Source organism: Leuresthes tenuis, unplaced genomic scaffold (genome assembly GCF_036924035.1).
Source record: "Leuresthes tenuis unplaced genomic scaffold, fLeuTen1.0.hap1 SCAF_2, whole genome shotgun sequence".
NCBI lineage: Eukaryota > Metazoa > Chordata > Actinopteri > Atheriniformes > Atherinopsidae > Leuresthes > Leuresthes tenuis.
This window is the reverse complement of record NW_027325356.1, coordinates 57,090-81,196: the sequence shown is the minus strand read 5'-3', so window position 1 is coordinate 81,196 and position 24,107 is coordinate 57,090. Positions and strand designations below refer to the sequence as shown.

The 24,107-nt window shown below is 44.4% G+C and overlaps 1 protein-coding gene across 2 annotated transcripts in view; it reads left to right on the top strand.

Annotated features, from left to right (window-relative positions):
• The window catches only part of vps13c (vacuolar protein sorting 13 homolog C), a 112,583-nt gene extending 91,756 nt beyond the window's left edge, over positions 1 to 20,827 (top strand). For both annotated transcript variants that reach the window (XM_072379777.1, XM_072379776.1), the window contains 4 exons: positions 14,327 to 14,418; positions 14,504 to 14,627; positions 19,596 to 19,679; positions 19,998 to 20,827. In XM_072379777.1, coding sequence (XP_072235878.1) covers positions 14,327 to 14,418; positions 14,504 to 14,627; positions 19,596 to 19,679; positions 19,998 to 20,096 — 399 coding nt within the window. In that variant the 3' untranslated portion in view covers positions 20,097 to 20,827. The remainder of the gene's footprint in view (positions 1 to 14,326; positions 14,419 to 14,503; positions 14,628 to 19,595; positions 19,680 to 19,997) is intronic.
• Positions 20,828 to 24,107: the final 3,280 nt, after the last annotated feature.

Genomic DNA, 24,107 nt, shown 5'->3' with positions numbered 1-24,107 from the left:
AGCCTAAATATATCAAGAAAGGAGAGATCTAATATTCAGCAAATAGTTTGTTTTTGTTCAGTTATACATTTTTTATAAATATCTTTTATGTTGGAATGATGGACATCTTGTGTTTTTTGATTGATTTAATTTGGGTGGTGTGGGAGCAGACGGTCATTATGGGGTTTTGGGGGGGGGCAGCATCAGGTGGGAAGCTGCAGAGAAGTGTGTAAGACTACAACTCTGCATCCTGGTCTCAGCCCTGGGTCGTCAGGTTTCTGGATGACTAATAAATTCGTCCATATTTGTAGAAATGAGAGCCGCTCCTTCCAAAGTGGGATGGATGCCGTCTCTCCTCATCAGACCAGGTTTTCTCCAGAAAGATTTCTGATTATCTCTGAAGCCCATAGTGTGGGTTTGGGTTAGAGAACCAGCGGTTAAAGGAGGACATGCGGCGAAACACAGTCCGACATCGTTAATTAGAAACGCTGACAGGGAGGTGGGGATCTTTTTTGGGACGCTGTGTAAAAGAAGGCAAAGATTCACAAATCTCACAAACTAACATTTTATCCACAACAGAACATGAAAGTCAGACATTTTACTTGAATGTGAGGGCAGCAACACGTCTCATAAATGTTGGGACAGGTCCATGTTTCCCACCGGGTAGCATCCCCTCTTTTTGAACAACATCTGGAAACATCTGGACCCGTCAGGTCAGTCCAGCAGCCGAACTCTTCTGCTACAGAGCTGTGCTGCTGGAACAGATGCAGGATGTGGTTTAACTTTGTCCTGCTGAAATATGCAAGGCCTTCCCTGAAGAAGACGCCGTCTGGATGGGAGCAGAAGCTGCTCACAGTTTGAGGAACATTTTCTAGACACAGTATTTAGCAGGTTGTTGAATCTCTGCTCATCTTTATTCTGAGAGACTCTGCCTCTCTAAGGTGCTCCCAGTCATGTTGCTAATTAACCTGATTAGCTGCATCGTGTTTCTCCAGCTGTTTCTGTAACCTTCTCCTCCTTATCCACTTCTTTTTTTCATTCTCTTCCTCTTCTCATGCAGCCTGAGGAGGACTCAACCTGCTCTGGTGACGAACTTTAACACTGAATGTGCTTTTGAAGACTAAAGTGCTGCGTTAGTCTCTGACTTTGTGGTGTAAAATGTCGCATTCTTCTTATTAACTGAAATCATTCAGGTTTCTATGCATGCTGAAGGCTTCTGCTCATACCTCACACATTTCTACTCTTGTCTCTGTTTTTCTAAACAAGCTGTTGCTGCCTTTTGTTTTTTATTTCTGATTCCTGGCTTGTTAATAATTCATTACTTTATTTTATCGAAACAAACCGAGGAGGCAGTGAAATTAGGGTTAGATCTTTGAAATATTTTTGTAAAAGCTTCACATCTGAATTAATCCTGAACTTGTACATGAACATGTGACACTTGTGTATCTTTGTGAGGACTTAGTATTTATGTAACAGTCAGCATGACCTCTGACCTCTGTGTGTGATGTCTGTAGTGTTCCTAAGTTTATGAATTGTAATAAAACGTCTCTCACGTTTCCTTTCCCATGAAACATGCTTCATGTCAGATTCAGAGGGTCCATCTCTGTGGGGGGGCAGCTGCAGGAAATAAACTCAGAGGTAAGGGTTGGGTTAGGCTCAAGAGTTTTTACTCAGTGGTCTCCCTCCTACGCAACCAGCTGGTTACCATGGAGTTTGGTGTAGAAACCAAGGGGGTGCACGCTCAACTCGTGATCTCGCTGGGAGCTGCTGCGTGTAGTGCCATGGTCTTGGAGTAACTCAGGAGACCCTGGGAAACTCCGTGCAATTTGAGTTGTGTAGCAATGTGGGTGCGATAGACTCAGGGTCCTTATGGTGTGTGTTATGTGCTGCTAGGATGGGGGGGGGGGGGGGAGAGAGAAAGAGAGGTTGGGTTATGTTTTTGGATTGTGGTGTGCTGCGGGTGCGATAGGAAATTGAATTTCCCTTGAGGCGAGTGGTGCAAGTGTTTGAGTGTTTACTGTATGCAGTAGGCTCGAGGCCTTTGGTTTGTGTATGTGGAAGGGGGGGGGGTGGGGGGGGTGGGAAAGAGAGAGAGAGAGAGAGAGAGAGAGAGGGTTATGTTTTTGGATTGTGGTGTGCTGCGGGTGCGATAGGAAATTGAATTTCCCTTGAGGTGAGTGGTGCAAGTGTTTGAGTGTGTACTGTATGCAGTAGGCTCGGGGCCTTTGGTTTGTGTATGTGGAAGGGGGGGGGTGGGAAAGAGAGAGAGAGAGAGAGAGAGAGAGAGAGAGGGTTATGTTTTTGGATTGTGGTGTGCTGCGGGTGCGATAGGAAATTGAATTTCCCTTGAGGTGAGTGGTGCAAGTGTTTGAGTGTGTACTGTATGCAGTAGGCTCGAGGCCTTTGGTTTGTGTATGTGTGGGGTGGGGGGGTGGGAAAGAGAGAGAGAGAAAGAGAGAGGATGGGGAGGACTTAGGGTTAGGGCTAGCGTCCTGTGACCTTTAGGGTAAGGATAAATGACCGGGAAAGGCCTGAGACAAAGGAATCAGGTGGTCAGATAGCCGGAGACCGTTAGTTTTAGCCAAAATTGTTAGGCTTATGAAAATTAATTTTCCCGTGGCGTGGCCAGGGGAAGGACTTATGGTTAGGGTTAGCGTCCTGTGACCTTAGGGTAAGGGTAAATGACCGGGAAAGGACTGAGACAAAGGAATCAGGTGGTCAGATAGCCGGATACCGTTAGTTTTAGCCAAAATTGTTAGGCTTATGAAAATTAATTTTCCCGTGGCGTGGCCAGGGGAAGGACTTATGGTTAGGGTTAGCGTCCTGTGACCTTAGGGTAAGGGTAAATGACCGGGAAAGGACTGAGACAAAGGAATCAGGTGGTCAGATAGCCGGATACCGTTAGTTTTAGCCAAAATTGTTAGGCTTATGAAAATTAATTTTCCCGTGGCGTGGCCCGGGGAAGGACTTATGGTTAGGGCTAGCGTCCTGTGACCTTAGGGTAAGGATAAATGACCGGGAAAGGCCTGAGACAAAGGAATCAGGTGGTCAGATAGCCGGAGACCGTTAGTTTTAGCCAAAATTGTTAGGCTTATGAAAATTAATTTTCCCGTGGCGTGGCCAGGGGAAGGACTTATGGTTAGGGCTAGCGTCCTGTGACCTTAGGGTAAGGATAAATGACCGGGAAAGGCCTGAGACAAAGGAATCAGGTGGTCAGATAGCCGGAGACCGTTAGTTTTAGCCAAAATTGTTAGGCTTATGAAATTTAATTTTCCCGTGGCGTGGCCAGGGGAAGGACTTATGGTTAGGGCTAGCGTCCTGTGACCTTTAAGGTAAAGGTAAATGGGAGGGGAGGGCATAAAAATGGTGGGTAGGTGGTAAACTATAAAATAGAATATATAAAAAAATAATGAGAAATAATCAATATAATATTTGCTGGACAGATTTCCGCCAGGGTAGCTGTCAATCCGGATTTCACTGTTCCGGATTGTTGGTAACCTCTTCAGATTTGAGTCTCCACAAATTATGTGTGGTTTGGTTGGGTGCAGGTCCCAGTTCTGTATTTTGTTTCCATTGTGCTCATAGGTGTTGAGACTGATTCCGACTTCTGTTGGTGGTGTTCTGGTTTCAGTTCCGGATCCGTGTTGTAACCCATATAGCTACGTCGTTTGGCTCCATTGTTGTTTCTTTGTTCTAACTATCTTTGGAATTCGATCTGGCCCTGTCTGGTTTTGCTTTCTATTTTGTTTCCTGTGGTTTGAGTGTTTTTAACGCTGTTAGTGTGGGGATGCCTGTTGTATTTCCACACTATCAGGAAGCTAGGCTATTTTCTTTTTGTACAATTTCAGGACTAATTCATCAGTGGTGTACCACAAGATCAGCGAACGTTTCAGCTGTTTATCACCATACGTTCTCCCTTGTGGGGGCCCCCTGGTTGATCAATTCCAGGGTTTAGTCCAGTGTCCAATTTTTTGGTGATTAGGTGATAAAAAAAGTTATCTTTTAGCTTGCCCTGGTTTCGGTTTTTATTTTATTGGGTTTTTGTTTTATGGTGAACAAGGGGTTGCCTTCGTTAAAGTTTGTGTCCGAACTGGTGCGTCTATGGGATCCAAAATGGCGGCCTTGTTGCAAAATGGCCGTTATCAAAGGATAAGGGGTTGTCTTTGTCCACTTTGACCCTGATCGAGGCTTATTACAAGCCGGTTTGAGGTCTGGTGTCTAGGTCCCGTTGCATCCACGGATTGACTTCTAAGTAAGTCAACGGATGTAAACCTGTGAAGGTGGCAATTTGAAGTAATCCAATTGGAAGTTTGATTTGGCCTCTGGTTACTGGAGTAACCACGTGTGTGGTGCAAAGTGTTCTGTTGTGCTTTGAGGCTAGTCCTCATAGAAGACTGGGCAACATTTAAGACTCTGATGCCCTGAGTCACCGGCCCCACAGTGCTGTCCTATAGTCGGAACATGGGCGGCTGCTTACTTACCAGGGTTACTGGAATGAACAATACTGTTTGTTGTCACCGTAAGGTTACCCCAGTATGTCCAGTAGCCCTTTCCTGGGGGTTAGTCCGCCGTGTGTTAGGAGTCCGGGGTTATCCGGGGCTGCAAGAGTTTTATACAGTGAGGGTTAGTTGGTTTTGTCAGCATCTATTTTTTTAGAGAGCATATAGTACAATCTTTATTGAGTAGCGTCCTGATGTTACTGGAGCTTGTCCGAGTTGGTTGGTCTTGCAGGTGTGCTCCTCCTTGGCTGTCCCAAACCCCAAGGGGGGTAGCTCTGAAAAGTGCCTTTTTTGCTTTGCGAAGCCTGCAGATCCGGGGTTTCCTGGTGGTTGGTTGCTTCTGGCGTTCTTGTGTCGTCTTGCAGAGTTGGTTCCGTCTTTCAGGGGTTCTGGTCTTGATTGGAGGCGGTGTGCTGTTCCAAGCGTCTGGTCATTCAGGAGGTGAGTCCAGGATGATGTTGGTGTTCCGTTTGTTTCGGGGGGTGGTGCTGTTTCTCACTGTTGGTTTGCTGGACGGTGCGGTTTTTTTGCATGTTACCCACAATCCCTTGCGGTGTTCCGTTTTTTTCGGGGGGTGGTGCTGTTTCTCACTGTTGGTTTGTTGGACGGTGCCGTATTTTTGCATGTTACCCACAATCCCTTGCGGTTGTTCGGGTGGGTGTGGTCATGTTGCTGATTGGTCCGTTTGAGTTTGTCCGGTCTGTTCCGTTTGTTTGGGTGTTATTGTTTCCCTGTATTTCCTATTAGTTTCTGAGTTTTCCTTTTCTTGGGTGTCTGCTGGTCCTTCCATCTTTATGGTGGGTGTGACTGTTGATCATTCCTGAGGACTAGTATTCCTTTGCTTTTGGGGTTCGAGATCTTCTGTTCCTAGTAAAGTTCACTTGTTGGTTGTATCTTTTTCTTGTGTCCCAGTCTCTTTTTGGGGAGATGGAGAGAGGGGGGAGATGAGAGGGGGGAGATGGAGAGGAGCTGGAGAAGAGAGGGCAGATGGAGAGAGAGTGAGGGCAGATGGGGAGAGAGTGAGGGCAGATGGAGAGAGAGTGAGGGCAGATGGAGAGAGAGTGAGGGGAGATGGAGAGAGAGTGAGGGGAGATGGAGAGAGAGTTTTGTAGTTTGTGTGTAGGTATCGTTGGATGCATTTCATAAGTGTGCATTTGCAGTATTCTGGTTTAAGCCAAAATACCTGAGCAGGCCCAGTTCGACCGAGGATCAGGCAAAGGTTAGGCTCAAGAGTTTTTACTCAGTGGTCTCCCTCCTACGCAACCAGCTGGTTACCATGGAGTTTGGTGTAGAAACCAAGGGGGTGCACGCTCAACTCGTGATCTCGCTGGGAGCTGCTGCGTGTAGTGCCATGGTCTTGGAGTAACTCAGGAGACCCTGGGAAACTCCGTGCAATTTGAGTTGTGTAGCAATGTGGGTGCGATAGACTCAGGGTCCTTATGGTGTGTGTTATGTGCTGCTAGGATGGGGGGGGGGGGAGAGAGAGAAAGAGAGGTTGGGTTATGTTTTTGGATTGTGGTGTGCTGCGGGTGCGATAGGAAATTGAATTTCCCTTGAGGCGAGTGGTGCAAGTGTTTGAGTGTTTACTGTATGCAGTAGGCTCGAGGCCTTTGGTTTGTGTATGTGGAAGGGGGGGGGTGGGAAAGAGAGAGAGAGAGAGAGAGAGAGAGAGAGAGAGAGAGAGAGGGTTATGTTTTTGGATTGTGGTGTGCTGCGGGTGCGATAGGAAATTGAATTTCCCTTGAGGTGAGTGGTGCAAGTGTCTGAGTGTGTACTGTATGCAGTAGGCTCGAGGCCTTTGGTTTGTGTATGTGGAAGGGGGGGGGGTGGGGGGGGTGGGAAAGAGAGAGAGAGAGAGAGAGAGAGAGAGGGTTATGTTTTTGGATTGTGGTGTGCTGCGGGTGCGATAGGAAATTGAATTTCCCTTGAGGTGAGTGGTGCAAGTGTTTGAGTGTGTACTGTATGCAGTAGGCTCGGGGCCTTTGGTTTGTGTATGTGGAAGGGGGGGGGTGGGAAAGAGAGAGAGAGAGAGAGAGAGAGAGAGAGAGGGTTATGTTTTTGGATTGTGGTGTGCTGCGGGTGCGATAGGAAATTGAATTTCCCTTGAGGTGAGTGGTGCAAGTGTTTGAGTGTGTACTGTATGCAGTAGGCTCGAGGCCTTTGGTTTGTGTATGTGTGGGGTGGGGGGGTGGGAAAGAGAGAGAGAGAAAGAGAGAGGATGGGGAGGACTTAGGGTTAGGGCTAGCGTCCTGTGACCTTTAGGGTAAGGATAAATGACCGGGAAAGGCCTGAGACAAAGGAATCAGGTGGTCAGATAGCCGGAGACCGTTAGTTTTAGCCAAAATTGTTAGGCTTATGAAAATTAATTTTCCCGTGGCGTGGCCAGGGGAAGGACTTATGGTTAGGGTTAGCGTCCTGTGACCTTAGGGTAAGGGTAAATGACCGGGAAAGGACTGAGACAAAGGAATCAGGTGGTCAGATAGCCGGATACCGTTAGTTTTAGCCAAAATTGTTAGGCTTATGAAAATTAATTTTCCCGTGGCGTGGCCAGGGGAAGGACTTATGGTTAGGGTTAGCGTCCTGTGACCTTAGGGTAAGGGTAAATGACCGGGAAAGGACTGAGACAAAGGAATCAGGTGGTCAGATAGCCGGATACCGTTAGTTTTAGCCAAAATTGTTAGGCTTATGAAAATTAATTTTCCCGTGGCGTGGCCCGGGGAAGGACTTATGGTTAGGGCTAGCGTCCTGTGACCTTAGGGTAAGGATAAATGACCGGGAAAGGCCTGAGACAAAGGAATCAGGTGGTCAGATAGCCGGAGACCGTTAGTTTTAGCCAAAATTGTTAGGCTTATGAAAATTAATTTTCCCGTGGCGTGGCCAGGGGAAGGACTTATGGTTAGGGCTAGCGTCCTGTGACCTTAGGGTAAGGATAAATGACCGGGAAAGGCCTGAGACAAAGGAATCAGGTGGTCAGATAGCCGGAGACTTTTAGTTTTAGCCAAAATTGTTAGGCTTATGAAATTTAATTTTCCCGTGGCGTGGCCAGGGGAAGGACTTATGGTTAGGGCTAGCGTCCTGTGACCTTTAAGGTAAAGGTAAATGGGAGGGGAGGGCATAAAAATGGTGGGTAGGTGGTAAACTATAAAATAGAATATATAAAAAAATAATGAGAAATAATCAATATAATATTTGCTGGACAGATTTCCGCCAGGGTAGCTGTCAATCCGGATTTCACTGTTCCGGATTGTTGGTAACCTCTTCAGATTTGAGTCTCCACAAATTATGTGTGGTTTGGTTGGGTGCAGGTCCCAGTTCTGTATTTTGTTTCCATTGTGCTCATAGGTGTTGAGACTGATTCCGACTTCTGTTGGTGGTGTTCTGGTTTCAGTTCCGGATCCGTGTTGTAACCCATATAGCTACGTCGTTTGGCTCAATTGTTGTTTCTTTGTTCTAACTATCTTTGGAATTCGATCTGGCCCTGTCTGGTTTTGCTTTCTATTTTGTTTCCTATGGTTTGAGTGTTTTTAACGCTGTTAGTGTGGGGATGCCTGTTGTATTTCCACACTATCAGGAAGCTAGGCTATTTTCTTTTTGTACAATTTCAGGACTAATTCATCAGTGGTGTACCACAAGATCAGCGAACGTTTCAGCTGTTTATCACCATACGTTCTCCCTTGTGGGGGCCCCCTGGTTGATCAATTCCAGGGTTTAGTCCAGTGTCCAATTTTTTGGTGATTAGGTGATAAAAAAAGTTTTTATCTTTAAGCTTGCCCTGGTTTCGGTTTTTATTTTATTGGGTTTTTGTTTTATGGTGAACAAGGGGTTGCCCTCGTTAAAGTTTGTGTCCGAACTGGTGCGTCTATGGGATCCAAAATGGCGGCCTTGTTGCAAAATGGCCGTTATCAAAGGATAAGGGGTTGTCTTTGTCCACTTTGACCCTGATCGAGGCTTATTACAAGCCGGTTTGAGGTCTGGTGTCTAGGTCCCGTTGCATCCACGGATTGACTTCTAAGTAAGTCAACGGATGTAAACCTGTGAAGGTGGCAATTTGAAGTAATCCAATTGGAAGTTTGATTTGGCCTCTGGTTACTGGAGTAACCACGTGTGTGGTGCAAAGTGTTCTGTTGTGCTTTGAGGCTAGTCCTCATAGAAGACTGGGCAACATTTAAGACTCTGATGCCCTGAGTCACCGGCCCCACAGTGCTGTCCTATAGTCGGAACATGGGCGGCTGCTTACTTACCAGGGTTACTGGAATGAACAATACTGTTTGTTGTCACCGTAAGGTTACCCCAGTATGTCCAGTAGCCCTTTCCTGGGGGTTAGTCCGCCGTGTGTTAGGAGTCCGGGGTTATCCGGGGCTGCAAGAGTTTTATACAGTGAGGGTTAGTTGGTTTTGTCAGCATCTATTTTTTTAGAGAGCATATAGTACAATCTTTATTGAGTAGCGTCCTGATGTTACTGGAGCTTGTCCGAGTTGGTTGGTCTTGCAGGTGTGCTCCTCCTTGGCTGTCCCAAACCCCAAGGGGGGTAGCTCTGAAAAGTGCCTTTTTTGCTTTGCGAAGCCTGCAGATCCGGGGTTTCCTGGTGGTTGGTTGCTTCTGGCGTTCTTGTGTCGTCTTGCAGAGTTGGTTCCGTCTTTCAGGGGTTCTGGTCTTGATTGGAGGCGGTGTGCTGTTCCAAGCGTCTGGTCATTCAGGAGGTGAGTCCAGGATGATGTGGGTGTTCCGTTTGTTTCGGGGGGTGGTGCTGTTTCTCACTGTTGGTTTGCTGGATGGTGCGGTTTTTTTGCATGTTACCCACAATCCCTTGCGGTGTTCCGTTTTTTTCGGGGGGTGGTGCTGTTTCTCACTGTTGGTTTGTTGGACGGTGCCGTTTTTTTTTTTTTTTTTTTTCATGTTACCCACAATCCCTTGCGGTTGTTCGGGTGGGTGTGGTCATGTTGCTGATTGGTCCGTTTGAGTTTGTCCGGTCTGTTCCGTTTGTTTGGGTGTTATTGTTTCCCTGTATTTCCTATTAGTTTCTGAGTTTTCCTTTTGTTGGGTGTCTGCTGGTCCTTCCCTCTTTATGGTGGGTGTGACTGTTGATCATTCCTGAGGACTAGTATTCCTTTGCTTTTGGGGTTTGAGATCTTCTGTTCCTAGTCAAGTTCACTTGTTGGTTGTATCTTTTTCTTGTGTCCCAGTCTCTTTTTGGGGAGATGGAGAGAGGGGGGAGATGGAGAGGAGCTGGAGAAGAGAGGGCAGATGGAGAGAGAGTGAGGGCAGATGGAGAGAGAGTGAGGGGAGATGGAGAGAGAGTGAGGGGAGATGGAGAGAGAGTGAGGGGAGATGGAGAGAGAGTTTTTGAGTTTGTGTGTAGGTATCGTTGGATGCATTTCATAAGTGTGCATTTGCAGTATTCTGGTTTAAGCCAAAATACCTGAGCAGGCCCAGTTCGACCGAGGATCAGGCAAAGGTTAGGCTCAAGAGTTTTTACTCAGTGGTCTCCCTCCTACGCAACCAGCTGGTTACCATGGAGTTTGGTGTAGAAACCAAGGGGGTGCACGCTCAACTCGTGATCTCGCTGGGAGCTGCTGCGTGTAGTGCCATGGTCTTGGAGTAACTCAGGAGACCCTGGGAAACTCCGTGCAATTTGAGTTGTGTAGCAATGTGGGTGCGATAGACTCAGGGTCCTTATGGTGTGTGTTATGTGCTGCTAGGATGGGGGGGGGGGGGGGGGGGGGGTAGAGAGAGGGAGAGAGGATGGGTTATGTTTTTGGATTGTGGTGTGCTGCGGGTGCGATAGGAAATTGAATTTCCCTTGAGGTGAGTGGTGCAAGTGTTTGAGTGTGTACTGTATGCAGTAGGCTCGAGGCCTTTGGTTTGTGTATGTGGAAGGGGGGGGGTGGGAAAGAGAGAGAGAGAGAGAGAGAGAGAGGGTTATGTTTTTGGATTGTGGTGTGCTGCGGGTGCGATAGGAAATTGAATTTCCCTTGAGGTGAGTGGTGCAAGTGTTTGAGTGTGTACTGTATGCAGTAGGCTCGAGGCCTTTGGTTTGTGTATGTGTGGGGTGGGGGGGTGGGAAAGAGAGAGAGAGAAAGAGAGAGGATGGGGAGGACTTAGGGTTAGGGCTAGCGTCCTGTGACCTTTAGGGTAAGGATAAATGACCGGGAAAGGCCTGAGACAAAGGAATCAGGTGGTCAGATAGCCGGAGACCGTTAGTTTTAGCCAAAATTGTTAGGCTTATGAAAATTAATTTTCCCGTGGCGTGGCCAGGGGAAGGACTTATGGTTAGGGCTAGCGTCCTGTGACCTTAGGGTAAGGATAAATGACCGGGAAAGGCCTGAGACAAAGGAATCAGGTGGTCAGATAGCCGGAGACCGTTAGTTTTAGCCAAAATTGTTAGGCTTATGAAAATTAATTTTCCCGTGGCGTGGCCAGGGGAAGGACTTATGGTTAGGGCTAGCGTCCTGTGACCTTAGGGTAAGGATAAATGACCGGGAAAGGCCTGAGACAAAAGAATCAGGTGGTCAGATAGCCGGAGACCGTTAGTTTTAGCCAAAATTGTTAGGCTTATGAAAATTAGTTTTCCCGTGGCGTGGCACGGGGAAGGACTTATGGTTAGGGCTAGCGTCCTGTGACCTTTAAGGTACAGGTAAATGGGAGGGGAGGGTATAAAGATGGTGGGTAGGTGGTAAACTATAAATTAGAAAAAAATAATACAAATAATATTTGCTGGTCAGATTTCCGCCAGGGTAGCTGTCAATCCGGATTTCACTGTTCTGGATTGTTGGTAACCTCTTCAGATTTGAGTCTCCACAAATTATGTGTGGTTTGGTTGGGTGCAGGTCCCAGTTCTGCATTTTGTTTCCATTGTGCTCATAGGTGTTGAGACTGATTCCGACTTCTGTTGGTGGTGTTCTGGTTTCAGTTCCGGATCCGTGTTGTAACCCATATAGCTACGTCGTTTGGCTCAATTGTTGTTTCTTTGTTCTAACTATCTTTGGAATTCGATCTGGCCCTGTCTGGTTTTGCTTTCTATTTTGTTTCCTATGGTTTGAGTGTTTTTAACGCTGTTAGTGTGGGGATGCCTGTTGTATTTCCACACTATCAGGAAGCTAGGCTATTTTCTTTTTGTACAATTTCAGGACTAATTCATCAGTGGTGTACCACAAGATCAGCGAACGTTTCAGCTGTTTATCACCATACGTTCTCCCTTGTGGGGGCCCCCTGGTTGATCAATTCCAGGGTTTAGTCCAGTGTCCAATTTTTTGGTGATTAGGTGATAAAAAAAGTTTTTATCTTTAAGCTTGCCCTGGTTTCGGTTTTTATTTTATTGGGTTTTTGTTTTATGGTGAACAAGGGGTTGCCCTCGTTAAAGTTTGTGTCCGAACTGGTGCGTCTATGGGATCCAAAATGGCGGCCTTGTTGCAAAATGGCCGTTATCAAAGGATAAGGGGTTGTCTTTGTCCACTTTGACCCTGATCGAGGCTTATTACAAGCCGGTTTGAGGTCTGGTGTCTAGGTCCCGTTGCATCCACGGATTGACTTCTAAGTAAGTCAACGGATGTAAACCTGTGAAGGTGGCAATTTGAAGTAATCCAATTGGAAGTTTGATTTGGCCTCTGGTTACTGGAGTAACCACGTGTGTGGTGCAAAGTGTTCTGTTGTGCTTTGAGGCTAGTCCTCATAGAAGACTGGGCAACATTTAAGACTCTGATGCCCTGAGTCACCGGCCCCACAGTGCTGTCCTATAGTCGGAACATGGGCGGCTGCTTACTTACCAGGGTTACTGGAATGAACAATACTGTTTGTTGTCACCGTAAGGTTACCCCAGTATGTCCAGTAGCCCTTTCCTGGGGGTTAGTCCGCCGTGTGTTGGGAGTCCGGGGTTATCCGAGGCTGCAAGAGTTTTATACAGTGAGGGTTAGTTGGTTTTGTCAGCATCTATTTTTTAGAGAGCATATAGTACAATCTTTATTGAGTAGCGTCCTGATGTTTCTGGAGCTTGTCCGAGTTGGTTGGTCTTGCAGGTGTGCTCCTCCTTGGCTGTCCCAAACCCCAAGGGGGGTAGCTCTGAAAAGTGCCTTTTTTGCTTTGCGAAGCCTGCAGATCCGGGGTTTCCTGGTGGTTGGTTGCTTCTGGCATTCTTGTGTCGTCTTGCAGAGTTGGTTCCGTCTTTCAGGGGTTCTGGTCTTGATTGGAGGCGGTGTGCTGTTCCAAGCGTCTGGTCATTCAGGAGGTGAGTCCAGGATGATGTGGGTGTTCCGTTTGTTTCGGGGGGTGGTGCTGTTTCTCACTGTTGGTTTGCTGGATGGTGCGGTTTTTTTTGCATGTTACCCACAATCCCTTGCGGTGTTCCGTTTTTTTCGGGGGGTGGTGCTGTTTCTCACTGTTGGTTTGTTGGACGGTGCCGTTTTTTTTTTTTTTTTTTTTCATGTTACCCACAATCCCTTGCGGTTGTTCGGGTGGGTGTGGTCATGTTGCTGATTGGTCCGTTTGAGTTTGTCCGGTCTGTTCCGTTTGTTTGGGTGTTATTGTTTCCCTGTATTTCCTATTAGTTTCTGAGTTTTCCTTTTGTTGGGTGTCTGCTGGTCCTTCCCTCTTTATGGTGGGTGTGACTGTTGATCATTCCTGAGGACTAGTATTCCTTTGCTTTTGGGGTTTGAGATCTTCTGTTCCTAGTCAAGTTCACTTGTTGGTTGTATCTTTTTCTTGTGTCCCAGTCTCTTTTTGGGGAGATGGAGAGAGGGGGGAGATGGAGAGGAGCTGGAGAAGAGAGGGCAGATGGAGAGAGAGTGAGGGCAGATGGAGAGAGAGTGAGGGGAGATGGAGAGAGAGTGAGGGGAGATGGAGAGAGAGTGAGGGGAGATGGAGAGAGAGTTTTTGAGTTTGTGTGTAGGTATCGTTGGATGCATTTCATAAGTGTGCATTTGCAGTATTCTGGTTTAAGCCAAAATACCTGAGCAGGCCCAGTTCGACCGAGGATCAGGCAAAGGTTAGGCTCAAGAGTTTTTACTCAGTGGTCTCCCTCCTACGCAACCAGCTGGTTACCATGGAGTTTGGTGTAGAAACCAAGGGGGTGCACGCTCAACTCGTGATCTCGCTGGGAGCTGCTGCGTGTAGTGCCATGGTCTTGGAGTAACTCAGGAGACCCTGGGAAACTCCGTGCAATTTGAGTTGTGTAGCAATGTGGGTGCGATAGACTCAGGGTCCTTATGGTGTGTGTTATGTGCTGCTAGGATGGGGGGGGGGGGGGGGGGGGGGTAGAGAGAGGGAGAGAGGATGGGTTATGTTTTTGGATTGTGGTGTGCTGCGGGTGCGATAGGAAATTGAATTTCCCTTGAGGTGAGTGGTGCAAGTGTTTGAGTGTGTACTGTATGCAGTAGGCTCGAGGCCTTTGGTTTGTGTATGTGGAAGGGGGGGGGTGGGAAAGAGAGAGAGAGAGAGAGAGAGAGAGGGTTATGTTTTTGGATTGTGGGTTAGGGTTAGGGTTAGGGGGTTAGGGTGTGTGTGTGTGTGTGTGTGTCTCTGTGTGTGTGTGTGTGTGTGTCTCTGTGTGTGTGTGTGTGTGTGTCTCTGTGTGTGTGTGTGTGTGTGTGTGTGTGTGTCTCTGTGTGTGTGTGTCTCTGTGTGTCTCTGTGTGTGTGTGTGTCTCTGTGTGTGTGTCTCTGTGTGTGTGTGTGTGTCTCTGTGTGTGTGTGTGTGTCTCTGTGTGCGTGTGTGTGTGTGTGTCTCTGTGTGTCTCTGTGTGTGTGTGTGTGTCTCTGTGTGTGTGTGTGTGTCTCTGTGTGTGTGTGTGTGTCTCTGTGTGTGTGTGTGTGTCTCTGTGTGTGTGTGTGTGTGTGTGTCTCTGTGTGTGTGTGCAGCGCTCAGAGATCAAACAGCTGGAAGGTGAAGTATTCAGGGATCACTGTCAGTTCCCTGGACACAGGAAGACCAACATCATCGTCACCAACAGGTCAGAGGTCGATGTGCTGAGCCCAACCTGCTCTGAAACACGCAGCCTGTCGCTCTTCACCTTCTTTGTTCTTGTTGCTTTGTAGGAGGGTTTTCTGTGTGAAGGAGATGGACTTTGTGGGCCACTTCAACAAAGAGTGGGAGTGTCTGTTTGAGAACTTCTATCGTCCTCCAGCTGTGAAGGGATCAGAGCTGAAGATTTACTGCAAGGTTGGTGGTTCCACTCCCGACCTTTTTAACTCGTTAATAAAAATGACAAACAGTGATTTAGTGTTTAAAACACACATTTATGGATGAACTGTGTCGCTACATGGTTCAGACGTTAAATAAAAATTACTTTTATTCCTGTTTGTTTGAACTTTGTCTCAAAGACTCGTTACATGGATGAATATTGCTAATAAATTTGAAATTTATTTCTTTAGTTTATGGTAAAAATGGGAGACAAAGGTACCTAGTTCTTATTTTTATAGTCATATTGATCGAAATATCTTTCATTAGCTATTTCCTCAGTTCTGAAGAGGGAGCATTCCTTATAAACCTGTTGGAGAATTTCTTGTCTTTAAAATGAAAACCATTCAAATAAATCAAAGGCAGAACAGAGATTAGCATCTCGTAATATGATGCTCCCTTCACCACATTTATAGAGCCTTCAGGGATTGCCTTTATGATCACAGAAAATTGTTTCCTTGTGAATTTCAAATTCCAGCAAATCCCCCCAATCGTTCCTCAATGTAAGATCGACCAGATATCTTCCTCTTCCCAATATAATACAACCTTTTAATGGAACTTGGATAACTTAACAGGTAGTTTACTTGCACAAAAATCACAACTTAAAAGAAAATCTATCCCACCACACTTCCTGAAGATGTTCGCGGTAAAAACATAAACTATCCTTATTTAACAGAAATTTTAACATGCCATTATCTGATTCCATAATTGATAACATTTAAGTCCCCTTATTGATTTAACTGCATCACCTTCTATCATCACATTCAGCTTCTATTTTGGTGTAGCTAAATTTGGCCAAAAATGTATAAATCTCATTGCAACCAAGAGTTAAGCAGAGATTTAACCTTTTTTTTATTAATTTCATAGAGTGAGAGATAAATAACTACACCTCAATATTTCACTTGATTTGAACAGGAATACCATACAAATCTATTTAAGATTTAAGTAAAGGCCAGATGCTTTAGACAATTCTCAATATTACTAATTATAAGAGGTGTTTGATCCAAGCTTTTTAGAAAGATTATAGGATCATCTGCCAACTGAATTATAGAAATAGGATTATCAAAGACTTTCAACGCCTCTATGTCAGGCCTATCTTTAATATAAATGGCCAGAAGTTCAGAAATTTGAATAAATAGAATATGGGAGTCGGGAAAGTTGCTTAGAAGAGGGAAAACTCGGACAAGAAAACCAATGTTGAAGACGGATGTACTGGGCCCTGGCGTCATGGAAATGAACGAGACAACAACAAAGGGTGTTTTGCTGTGTCAAAGGCTTTATAAAGAAAAATTTAAAAAAAGAATCTATTATCTTCAACCAAAAGTTGGAACTGAAAGACTCAAGAACCAATCTAATGTTGTTATGAATGTATCAGACTGCATGTCACTTATAATTTGTCCAATTCCTTCTTTTAGCCGATTAGCAATCAGTTGTGTCAGTAATATATAATCCACATTCAATGGGTTTTAACCAAAGATTATGAATATATCTTTCGGTAAGAATTCCTCGCTTCATGGTTGGTGTTAAATCTTCATCTTTTAACACATTCCATCAGAGCATTAAATACCGACCCCTGAGGGTCTGGGGTCCCGGCCGGGGGACTTCCCCTCTGGCATTTGTTTTACCACCACTTCCACCTCTTTTACCCTAAACCATACAGACCTCAGAATAACACTTTCAAATCCAAGGTAATTTGCGGAATAAACAGCTTAGTATTTTCAAGGAATGACAGGGCAATTCAGAGTAGAATTTGAAAATATGTTCAGATTAGTTTAGGCTCAAAGCAGTTGCAGTTAATAATTATCGGGGAGCTTATTGAATTAATTTTTCTTGTTCAAGACCAAAGAAATATGACCTTTTCCCCTCCTTGTTCATTCCCTTTTGCTCGATACCTAATATAACCAGAATTTGTTATGCTTTCTTCAGATAAGTATTTGCGTTTTGAATTCATTTTCTTTTTTTTCTTTTTGTTTCTGGCATCTAATTTTACTAAATTTTATTGAAAGAATTCTAACTAAATTCTGTCTTTTGTAAATTGTTCAATCAGAGGTTTTACAGAGTAAATACATTACATTTTCCATATTTTCTCTGTACACAGAGTTATAGTGAATGAATTGTTATAAACTGTTCGGTTCTCTCTAGTAATTTCTGGAAGTGATCTGAATAAAGTTTAATTCTGATAAATATTATTATGCCCACACACATTTACTAAAATCTATAAGTAAGTCTTCCACATCTACAACTGCAGCAATCCAAACACCACTTTTACAGGATTTGAATGTTATAAGCTTCCCAGGAAATCTGTAAAGGAAATAGCCTCCAGTTCTGTTATTGTCAGGGCAAAATATGTTGTGTAGCATACCCTGACACGGCAGAACCAGAAGAATATAAACGGTTTACAAATAGTGTTCTCACTATTTAGATGAACCTTAACTACCTCATATACATGTGGGCGCCACCTTCAAAAGAAGGAAAAAGACAGAATCTCCCGATTCTGTTTTCTTAAAATGAATCCGTCAAAGTGCTACTTCTCGCTTGAGTTGACCAAAATGACGTAAAGAAACATTCAACAATGATTTGTTAGATATATATATATGAACTATTTATTGCTAAATGAAACCAAAACATGAACCTTGAAGGACAAACAGGAGAAATGCGTTGACTATGTTTGGGTATACAGGAACACTTAGTGATTCGAAAAGGGGCAAGCAAATGGAGAAATGTACCAGAATTGCTAAAATTGTCTTAATTTTAGTTATTATTTACGGTTAAAAGCTGACACCTTTGAAGTAATTTATAATTTTAACAGTGAATTCTCTTGACACCACCGTGCCGTCTGAAAAAGAGAAGAAGAGGGAAGACCTTACTGTGGTTGGCACTTAGCCCACTTAGTGGTGTCCAAGTGGGTCTCTCTTGGTTCCGCTGTCTCTGGGCCTTTCTTGGTTGTGGATGGCTTTCAGTGGACTTTCAAGTTGCCTGGGAAGATCTCTCTTCTCCACCGATGGCCTCTCGTTGCCAAGGAGACGGACGGTTGATATCAAGACTTCACCATCAAAAATGAACAAATGTTCCCCTGAGTGTTGGAGTTGGTTTGCTGGCCTGGTTGAAGAACCAACTCTGAGGTGAACTTCAATTTATAAAAATATTAACAAAAAGTTGACAAGCTGCTGGCTTTATTTGTAGAAAAAAAACTAACGATGTGATAACGTCTGCAGCAGCGGAGCGACGAAGAACAGACATGGAGATGAGATAATGAGGGACGAACCAAAATAAAAAAACATTTGTGTTACTTCTGTTCTCTTTGCTGTTCTTTTCCATTTTCCTCATCCCTCTATCCTTTCATCTTTCTATCTGTCCATCCGACATTCCTTTTTCTTCTAACTTCTAACTAATCTTCTAACTTTCTTCTCGTGGGTCGAGTTTGGTTCGCGGAGGGGGGCAGGCTTACGCGCCCCCTTCAGCCAATGATATGCCTGAAACCTTTATGGCGTTTGCCTGGGCGCGTAAAGTAGAAGTTTTAATTCTAGCGTTAAGAGTTTGAGAAAACAAAGAAAACTCAATTTCTCCATTCTTTTGTCTTAACATACATTTGCTCAGAGGATTCTGAAAACCCCCACACCAAGTTAAGATATGAAGGTGAAGACATGAAATAAATGTACAAAGCTAAAAAGACATCAAATAACATAAAATACATAGCTTGAATACCTCTGAAATTCAGATGGATATCTGTAAAGTTACGACTTATGAATAAAGAACCACACAATGTTATCTTCCTGCGTTAACCATAGAATACAAAAAAGAAACAACAGGAAACATTGGTTAACGGTTGCATTACTTAATATTTGAATGTATAGTTACTGAACTAATTAGGATTTAACTATTTAATAATACAGACCACTAGGGGGCAATGTGGGTCCATAGAAAAGTTATTTTGTAAATAATAATTTCTTCGTTATTGTACCAAGTATGATCGTGAAAAGCAGCTTGTGATTTAACTGAAAACTTTAAAGAAAATGTACAAAGATATAAGACACTTTTAACACAGTTTTAAAGTTCATCAAAGTGAATCTGAAGAAAGTAGTCTGAGAGGTCTTGCTGGATCAAAGCAGATGTTACATTGTCTAGATAAGAAGGAAGCAACAGTTGGTCTGGTTGCTCTCCCCTGATCTGTATCAAAGAGATTCTTTGTGTATTCAGGCTAGTTAGCATTAGGGCCTTAATGCTTTACCCATAAGATATGGGACAGGTCTGGTGGGAGAGAGTCTCCCAAATCATCTCCAAAGGACAAAGGTTGTGGTAAATAAGGTGATGGTTGTCTCTTCCGGGTGTGGAAATCCCCCATCTATGCTGGGGCCTTCCAAACATTAAGTTTCATATTAAATCCACACTTGAGTTCGCTACAGTTGTCACCCCACTGATTCTTCCCAAACTTAGTAGTTCACTCATGAGTCTTATTCAAGAATATACAAAGTTATTCAAGTCCTTTGAAAAACAGAAAGATACCCATTATTTTTTGTTCAGTCTTTCTTATTTTCAAAGAAGAAAACAAAACTTTTAGGTTTGATAACAAACAAGTAATCAGTTCGTCAAATCTCTCAACATTTTGATGAAAATGGATGTTCTTATCCATTTTCATTCATAGAGGCTTTCATCCAAACCTCTGTAAATACAAACTTAACTCAGAAGCACATTTCCTAATACACGCTGACCATGAAAGAAGCCAAAAGAACTGCAGAAATGTGCTTTATTTCCAGCTATTCTGGCTTCAAGTATCCACAGCTAGAAAGCTGCTCTTGTAACCTTGTCTGCTGTGGTTAAGTCTTCCCCTTTGAACACACCAATTAAAAGCTCCCATAACGAAAATGGAGTAGACCAAATGACTCCTCTAAGTTCCTGTGACATCACATCCTGTCAGAAGTTTCACGTCTGTTTTTTGCCTCTGTGTTTCAGGAGCAGCATAAGTTCCAACTTCCAACCAGAGACGGTCAGGAATCAGTTAGGAACGTCCAACTCAGAGACCCAAACACTGCCCAGGTACTGTTTGTTTGTGTGTGTGTTGGGGAGATCTTTACTTGTTGCAGAGTCATTCACTGTGAATTTAGCTCAGTTTTTAACTTTGTTCTAATAAAAGTGATGAGTAGTGTGGTGAAATGTGTGATGAAGAGTGTGACGGAGAGTCAGAGAGCTCCTGCATCTTTGGTTGCTGTGGGTAGGATAGGGTTAGGGTCGTTGATGGTTTGACTGCATGGCAGCTGTCAGGTCAGCCCAGGTAACATCAGGTCAGATAGCAGGTGGAGAGCAGTGTGTGGTTATTTGGATCCTCCCTCACCTGGTTGGTGTTGTCTCCCACAGAAACTGCGGGCCGCCATCCATGACGCTCAGGTGGCGCAGCAGCAGCATCGCATGGCGAGACAGAAGTCGCAGCGTTTTCTGAAACCCAACAAAAAGTAACAAGGTCACTTCCTGTCTGCAGCAAGTTAGCTTTTATGTAAAGTGTCGTTTGGACCTGAACCCGATTTGTGCAACACACAAGCACACCTGCTCAGATGTTATGTGATGAGCGAGGCAGCGAGGTTCATCATCATGTGATTGTTGTTCTTGTGACTCACGGGGTTAGCTTGTTAGCGGGTTATTGACGGTTTACGACGGGCTGTAGTTTTCTCTGCTGTCTCAAACTTTGTACTGATGAAAATTTAAACTGTATCTTGTTTTAAATGGTAAAAGAGGCTGAATCAAACTAAATAACAAGAAGACAAATTAATATAAATGACTATAACTCAATATAAAGATACTAATTAATTTAAATGGAATATCTAGTTTTACTGGGTTCAGAAAGTGTTTTTCTTCTTTTTTAACGAGTCTTCAGTTTTTGGGTGTTTTTGTCTGTTCTGTGCCTCGTGTCTGAGGAAGAATCCATAAAAAAAACATTTTTATATTTACACCTATCAGTGTGTTGATGATGTAATTCATTTTCAGTGAAATAAACACAGATCTGAAGATCTACAGCAAGAATAAAAACTGTAAATGACTTAAACATTTGTAAATTTATGAGTAGAAATCTTCAAGCAAAGCTTCAGACTCATTACATTCGCTGAGACCTGCTGATGTTTCTGTCTCCATGTTGGTACCTGGGATCTGACCCGTAATCTCAATATTGTCTAATAAGATGAGATTTAACATTCTGTGTTGGTGTTCTTAACTTATTGAGCTGTGTCAAAGGTCCAGTTGTCAGCTTTTAACTGACTATAACTGAGCTGATCCAATTAAAAAGGTAAAATTAATCAATAATCTACAGGCCCCGCCCACCTGCCTCATTTCCTTGTGACCTTGAATTTGATAAATTAGGTACAGAAAATTAATGGTATATTTGATGTATTACTACTTAATGGTTTCAATAAATATTTTTGTTCAGATTTTGAACTTACAGCGAGTACAAGTAAACGTAAGGAGCACCTGGTGACCGAGCCTTGACTCTTGGGGCTCCGCTGGACTCACTCACACACTTTCAGGTGGGACCACCCACTTACGGGGAGGAATTCTGAGGTCGGTTGCAATGCAAGCTGGGCAATAAGTAAAAGCTGGGGCCTAGTCTTCCTTGCAATCTGGCTCTTGCGATGTGGAACGTCACCTTGTTGGCAGGGAAAGAGCCTGAGCTGGTGTGTGAGGTGGAGCAGTACCAACAAGATATCATGGGGCTCACCTCCACACAAAGCGTGTTGATGCAACCAAGATTTCCGCCACTGAGAGGCCAGGTTCTGAGAACTCGACCATCACACCGGCAGAAGTTGCAGAGGTAGTTAAAAAGCTTCCAGACAGAAGAGCACCATGGATTAAATGAATGGATTAGATGTTTTATGCTCCTTTTATGACCTTCAGGAGGACCTTTCACCAGATTGTGGGACAGTGGACAACTTCACCCTCAGAGTTACTGAGGGGGATCATGGGAGTTTGATCATCCAAGTTTACATCTGTTTAGTGGACTTGGAGAAGACTTACGACCGTAACCCCTGAGGGATTTCCCTGAGTAAAAGCCGGGCCTTTACTCAGAACCAAGAGAAGGCAGTGTTCAAGGAAGCAGAAGAGGGGCAAGAGGGCCGGTCTGCTAATCAGACTGAGAGCTAATGCTAATTCAGTTCAATTCAGTTCAGTTTTATTTATATAGCGCCAAATTACAACAATTGTCATCTCAAAGCACTTAAATAATATAGTCCAATTCAAGCCAATTGTAATTCATTGTAATCATAATCCAGTGAAATCCAATTAATTATTTTCAAAATAATCCAATTCATTCATATAGAGCCAATTCAAAAAATAATATCCTAGCTAAGGAAACCAACAGATTGGACCGAAACTTGTCTTCAGTCCAATCTCCCGTCCTGAGCCTGAGGGACTGTGGAAAGGAACGACTCCCTTTAACAGGAAGAAACCTCTGGCAGAACCAGAACCAGGAAGAAACCTCTGGCAGAACCAGGAAGAAACCTCTGGCAGAACCAGAACCAGGAAGAAACCTCTGGCAGAACCAGAACCAGGAAGAAACCTCTGGCAGAACCAGACTCAGGAAGAAACCTCTGGCAGAACCAGGAAGAAACCTCTGGCAGAACCAGACCCAGGAAGAAACCTCTGGCAGAACCAGGAAGAAACCTCTGGCAGAACCAGAACCAGGAAGAAACCTCTGGCAGAACCAGACTCAGGAAGAAACCTCTGGCAGAACCAGGAAGAAACCTCTGGCAGAACCAGACCCAGGAAGAAACCTCTGGCAGAACCAGGAAGAAACCTCTAACAGAACCAGAACCAGGAAGGGTGGCCATCCGCCTCGACCAGCTGGGGTTTGAGAAGACAGAAAAGAGGGAAAAGAGGGGGGAAAAACACCATAACACCATTCAAAGGATATCTGTTGGAACAGGGAAACACAAGTTTATAACCACAATAATGTCACATGGACATAATATAATTTAAATCAATCAACATTTATTTATATAGCACCTTACAACAACCAGAAATTGACCAAAGTGCTTCACAATTTGAGAAATAGATTTAAAATATATTACATATAACACAAGACAACAACAAAAAAGGTGAGCCACAGCTTCAGTGAAAAGCCAGTTTAAATAAATGTTTTTAATCTGGCTTTGAGCTGAGGTCGGTCAGTGGTGCTACGTAATCAGAGGGCAGTGTATCCCAAAATTTTGGACCTGCCACTGCGAAAGATCAGTCACCCCACTGCTTCCACCTGGACCGGGGAACCTCCAGCAGATGTTGAGCAGCAGAGCGGAGAGCTCTGCCAGATTGGTGAAGCCTCAGGTTTAACTTATGTAGGGGGGTGCAAGACCATTAACTGCATTGAAAACAAATAACAAGGTTTTAAACTGGATCCTAAATTTTACAGGTAGCCAGTGGAGGGAGTAAAGTACAGGTGTGATGTGGTCATGTTTACGGGTGTTGGTTAGGAGCCTGGCAGCTATTGAGAAATTAAACAGGGGGAAAAAGAGAGCAAAGTGAAGAAAGGTGTGACAGATGAGGTCCCCCAGCAGTCTAAGCCTATAGCAGCTTAACTATGGGATGTTTCAGGGTCACCTGAGCCATCCCTAACTATAAGCTTTATCAAAAAGGAAAGTTTTAAGCCTAATCTTAAAAGTGGAAAAGGGTGTCTGCTTCCCGGACATTTACTGGCAGCTTATTCCACAAGAGAGGGGCCTGATAACTGAAGGCTCTGCCTCCCATTAAACATGTGAACCTGAAGGACATTCTCCCCATGTTCCATCAGCATGTTGGTCATCTCCCACCTTGACTCCTGCAATGCTCTCCTAACTGGTCTCCTAACTGGTTTCCTAACTGGTCTCCTAACTGGTCTCCTAACTGCTCTCCTAACTGCTCTCCTAACTGCTCTCCTAACTGGTCTCCTAACTGGTCTCCTAACTGGTTTCCTAACTGGTTTCCTAACTGGTTTCCTAACTGGTCTCCTAACTGCTCTCCTAACTGCTCTCCTAACTGCTCTCCTAACTGCTCTCCTAACTGCTCTCCTAACTGCTCTCCTAACTGCTCTCCTAACTGCTCTCCTAACTGGTTTCCTAACTGGTCTCCTAACTGGTTTCCTAACTGGTCTCCTAACTGGTTTCCTAACTGGTTTCCTAACTGGTTTCCTAACTGGTCTCCTAACTGCTCTCCTAACTGCTCTCCTAACTGGTTTCCTAACTGGTCTCCTAACTGGTCTCCTAACTGGTCTCCTAACTGCTCTCCTAACTGCTCTCCTAACTGCTCTCCTAACTGCTCTCCTAACTGCTCTCCTAACTGGTTTCCTAACTGGTCTCCTAACTGGTCTCCTAACTGGTCTCCTAACTGGTTTCCTAACTGGTCTCCTAACTGGTCTCCTAACTGGTCTCCTAACTGCTCTCCTAACTGCTCTCCTAACTGGTCTCCTAACTGGTTTCCTAACTGGTTTCCTAACTGGTCTCCTAACTGCTC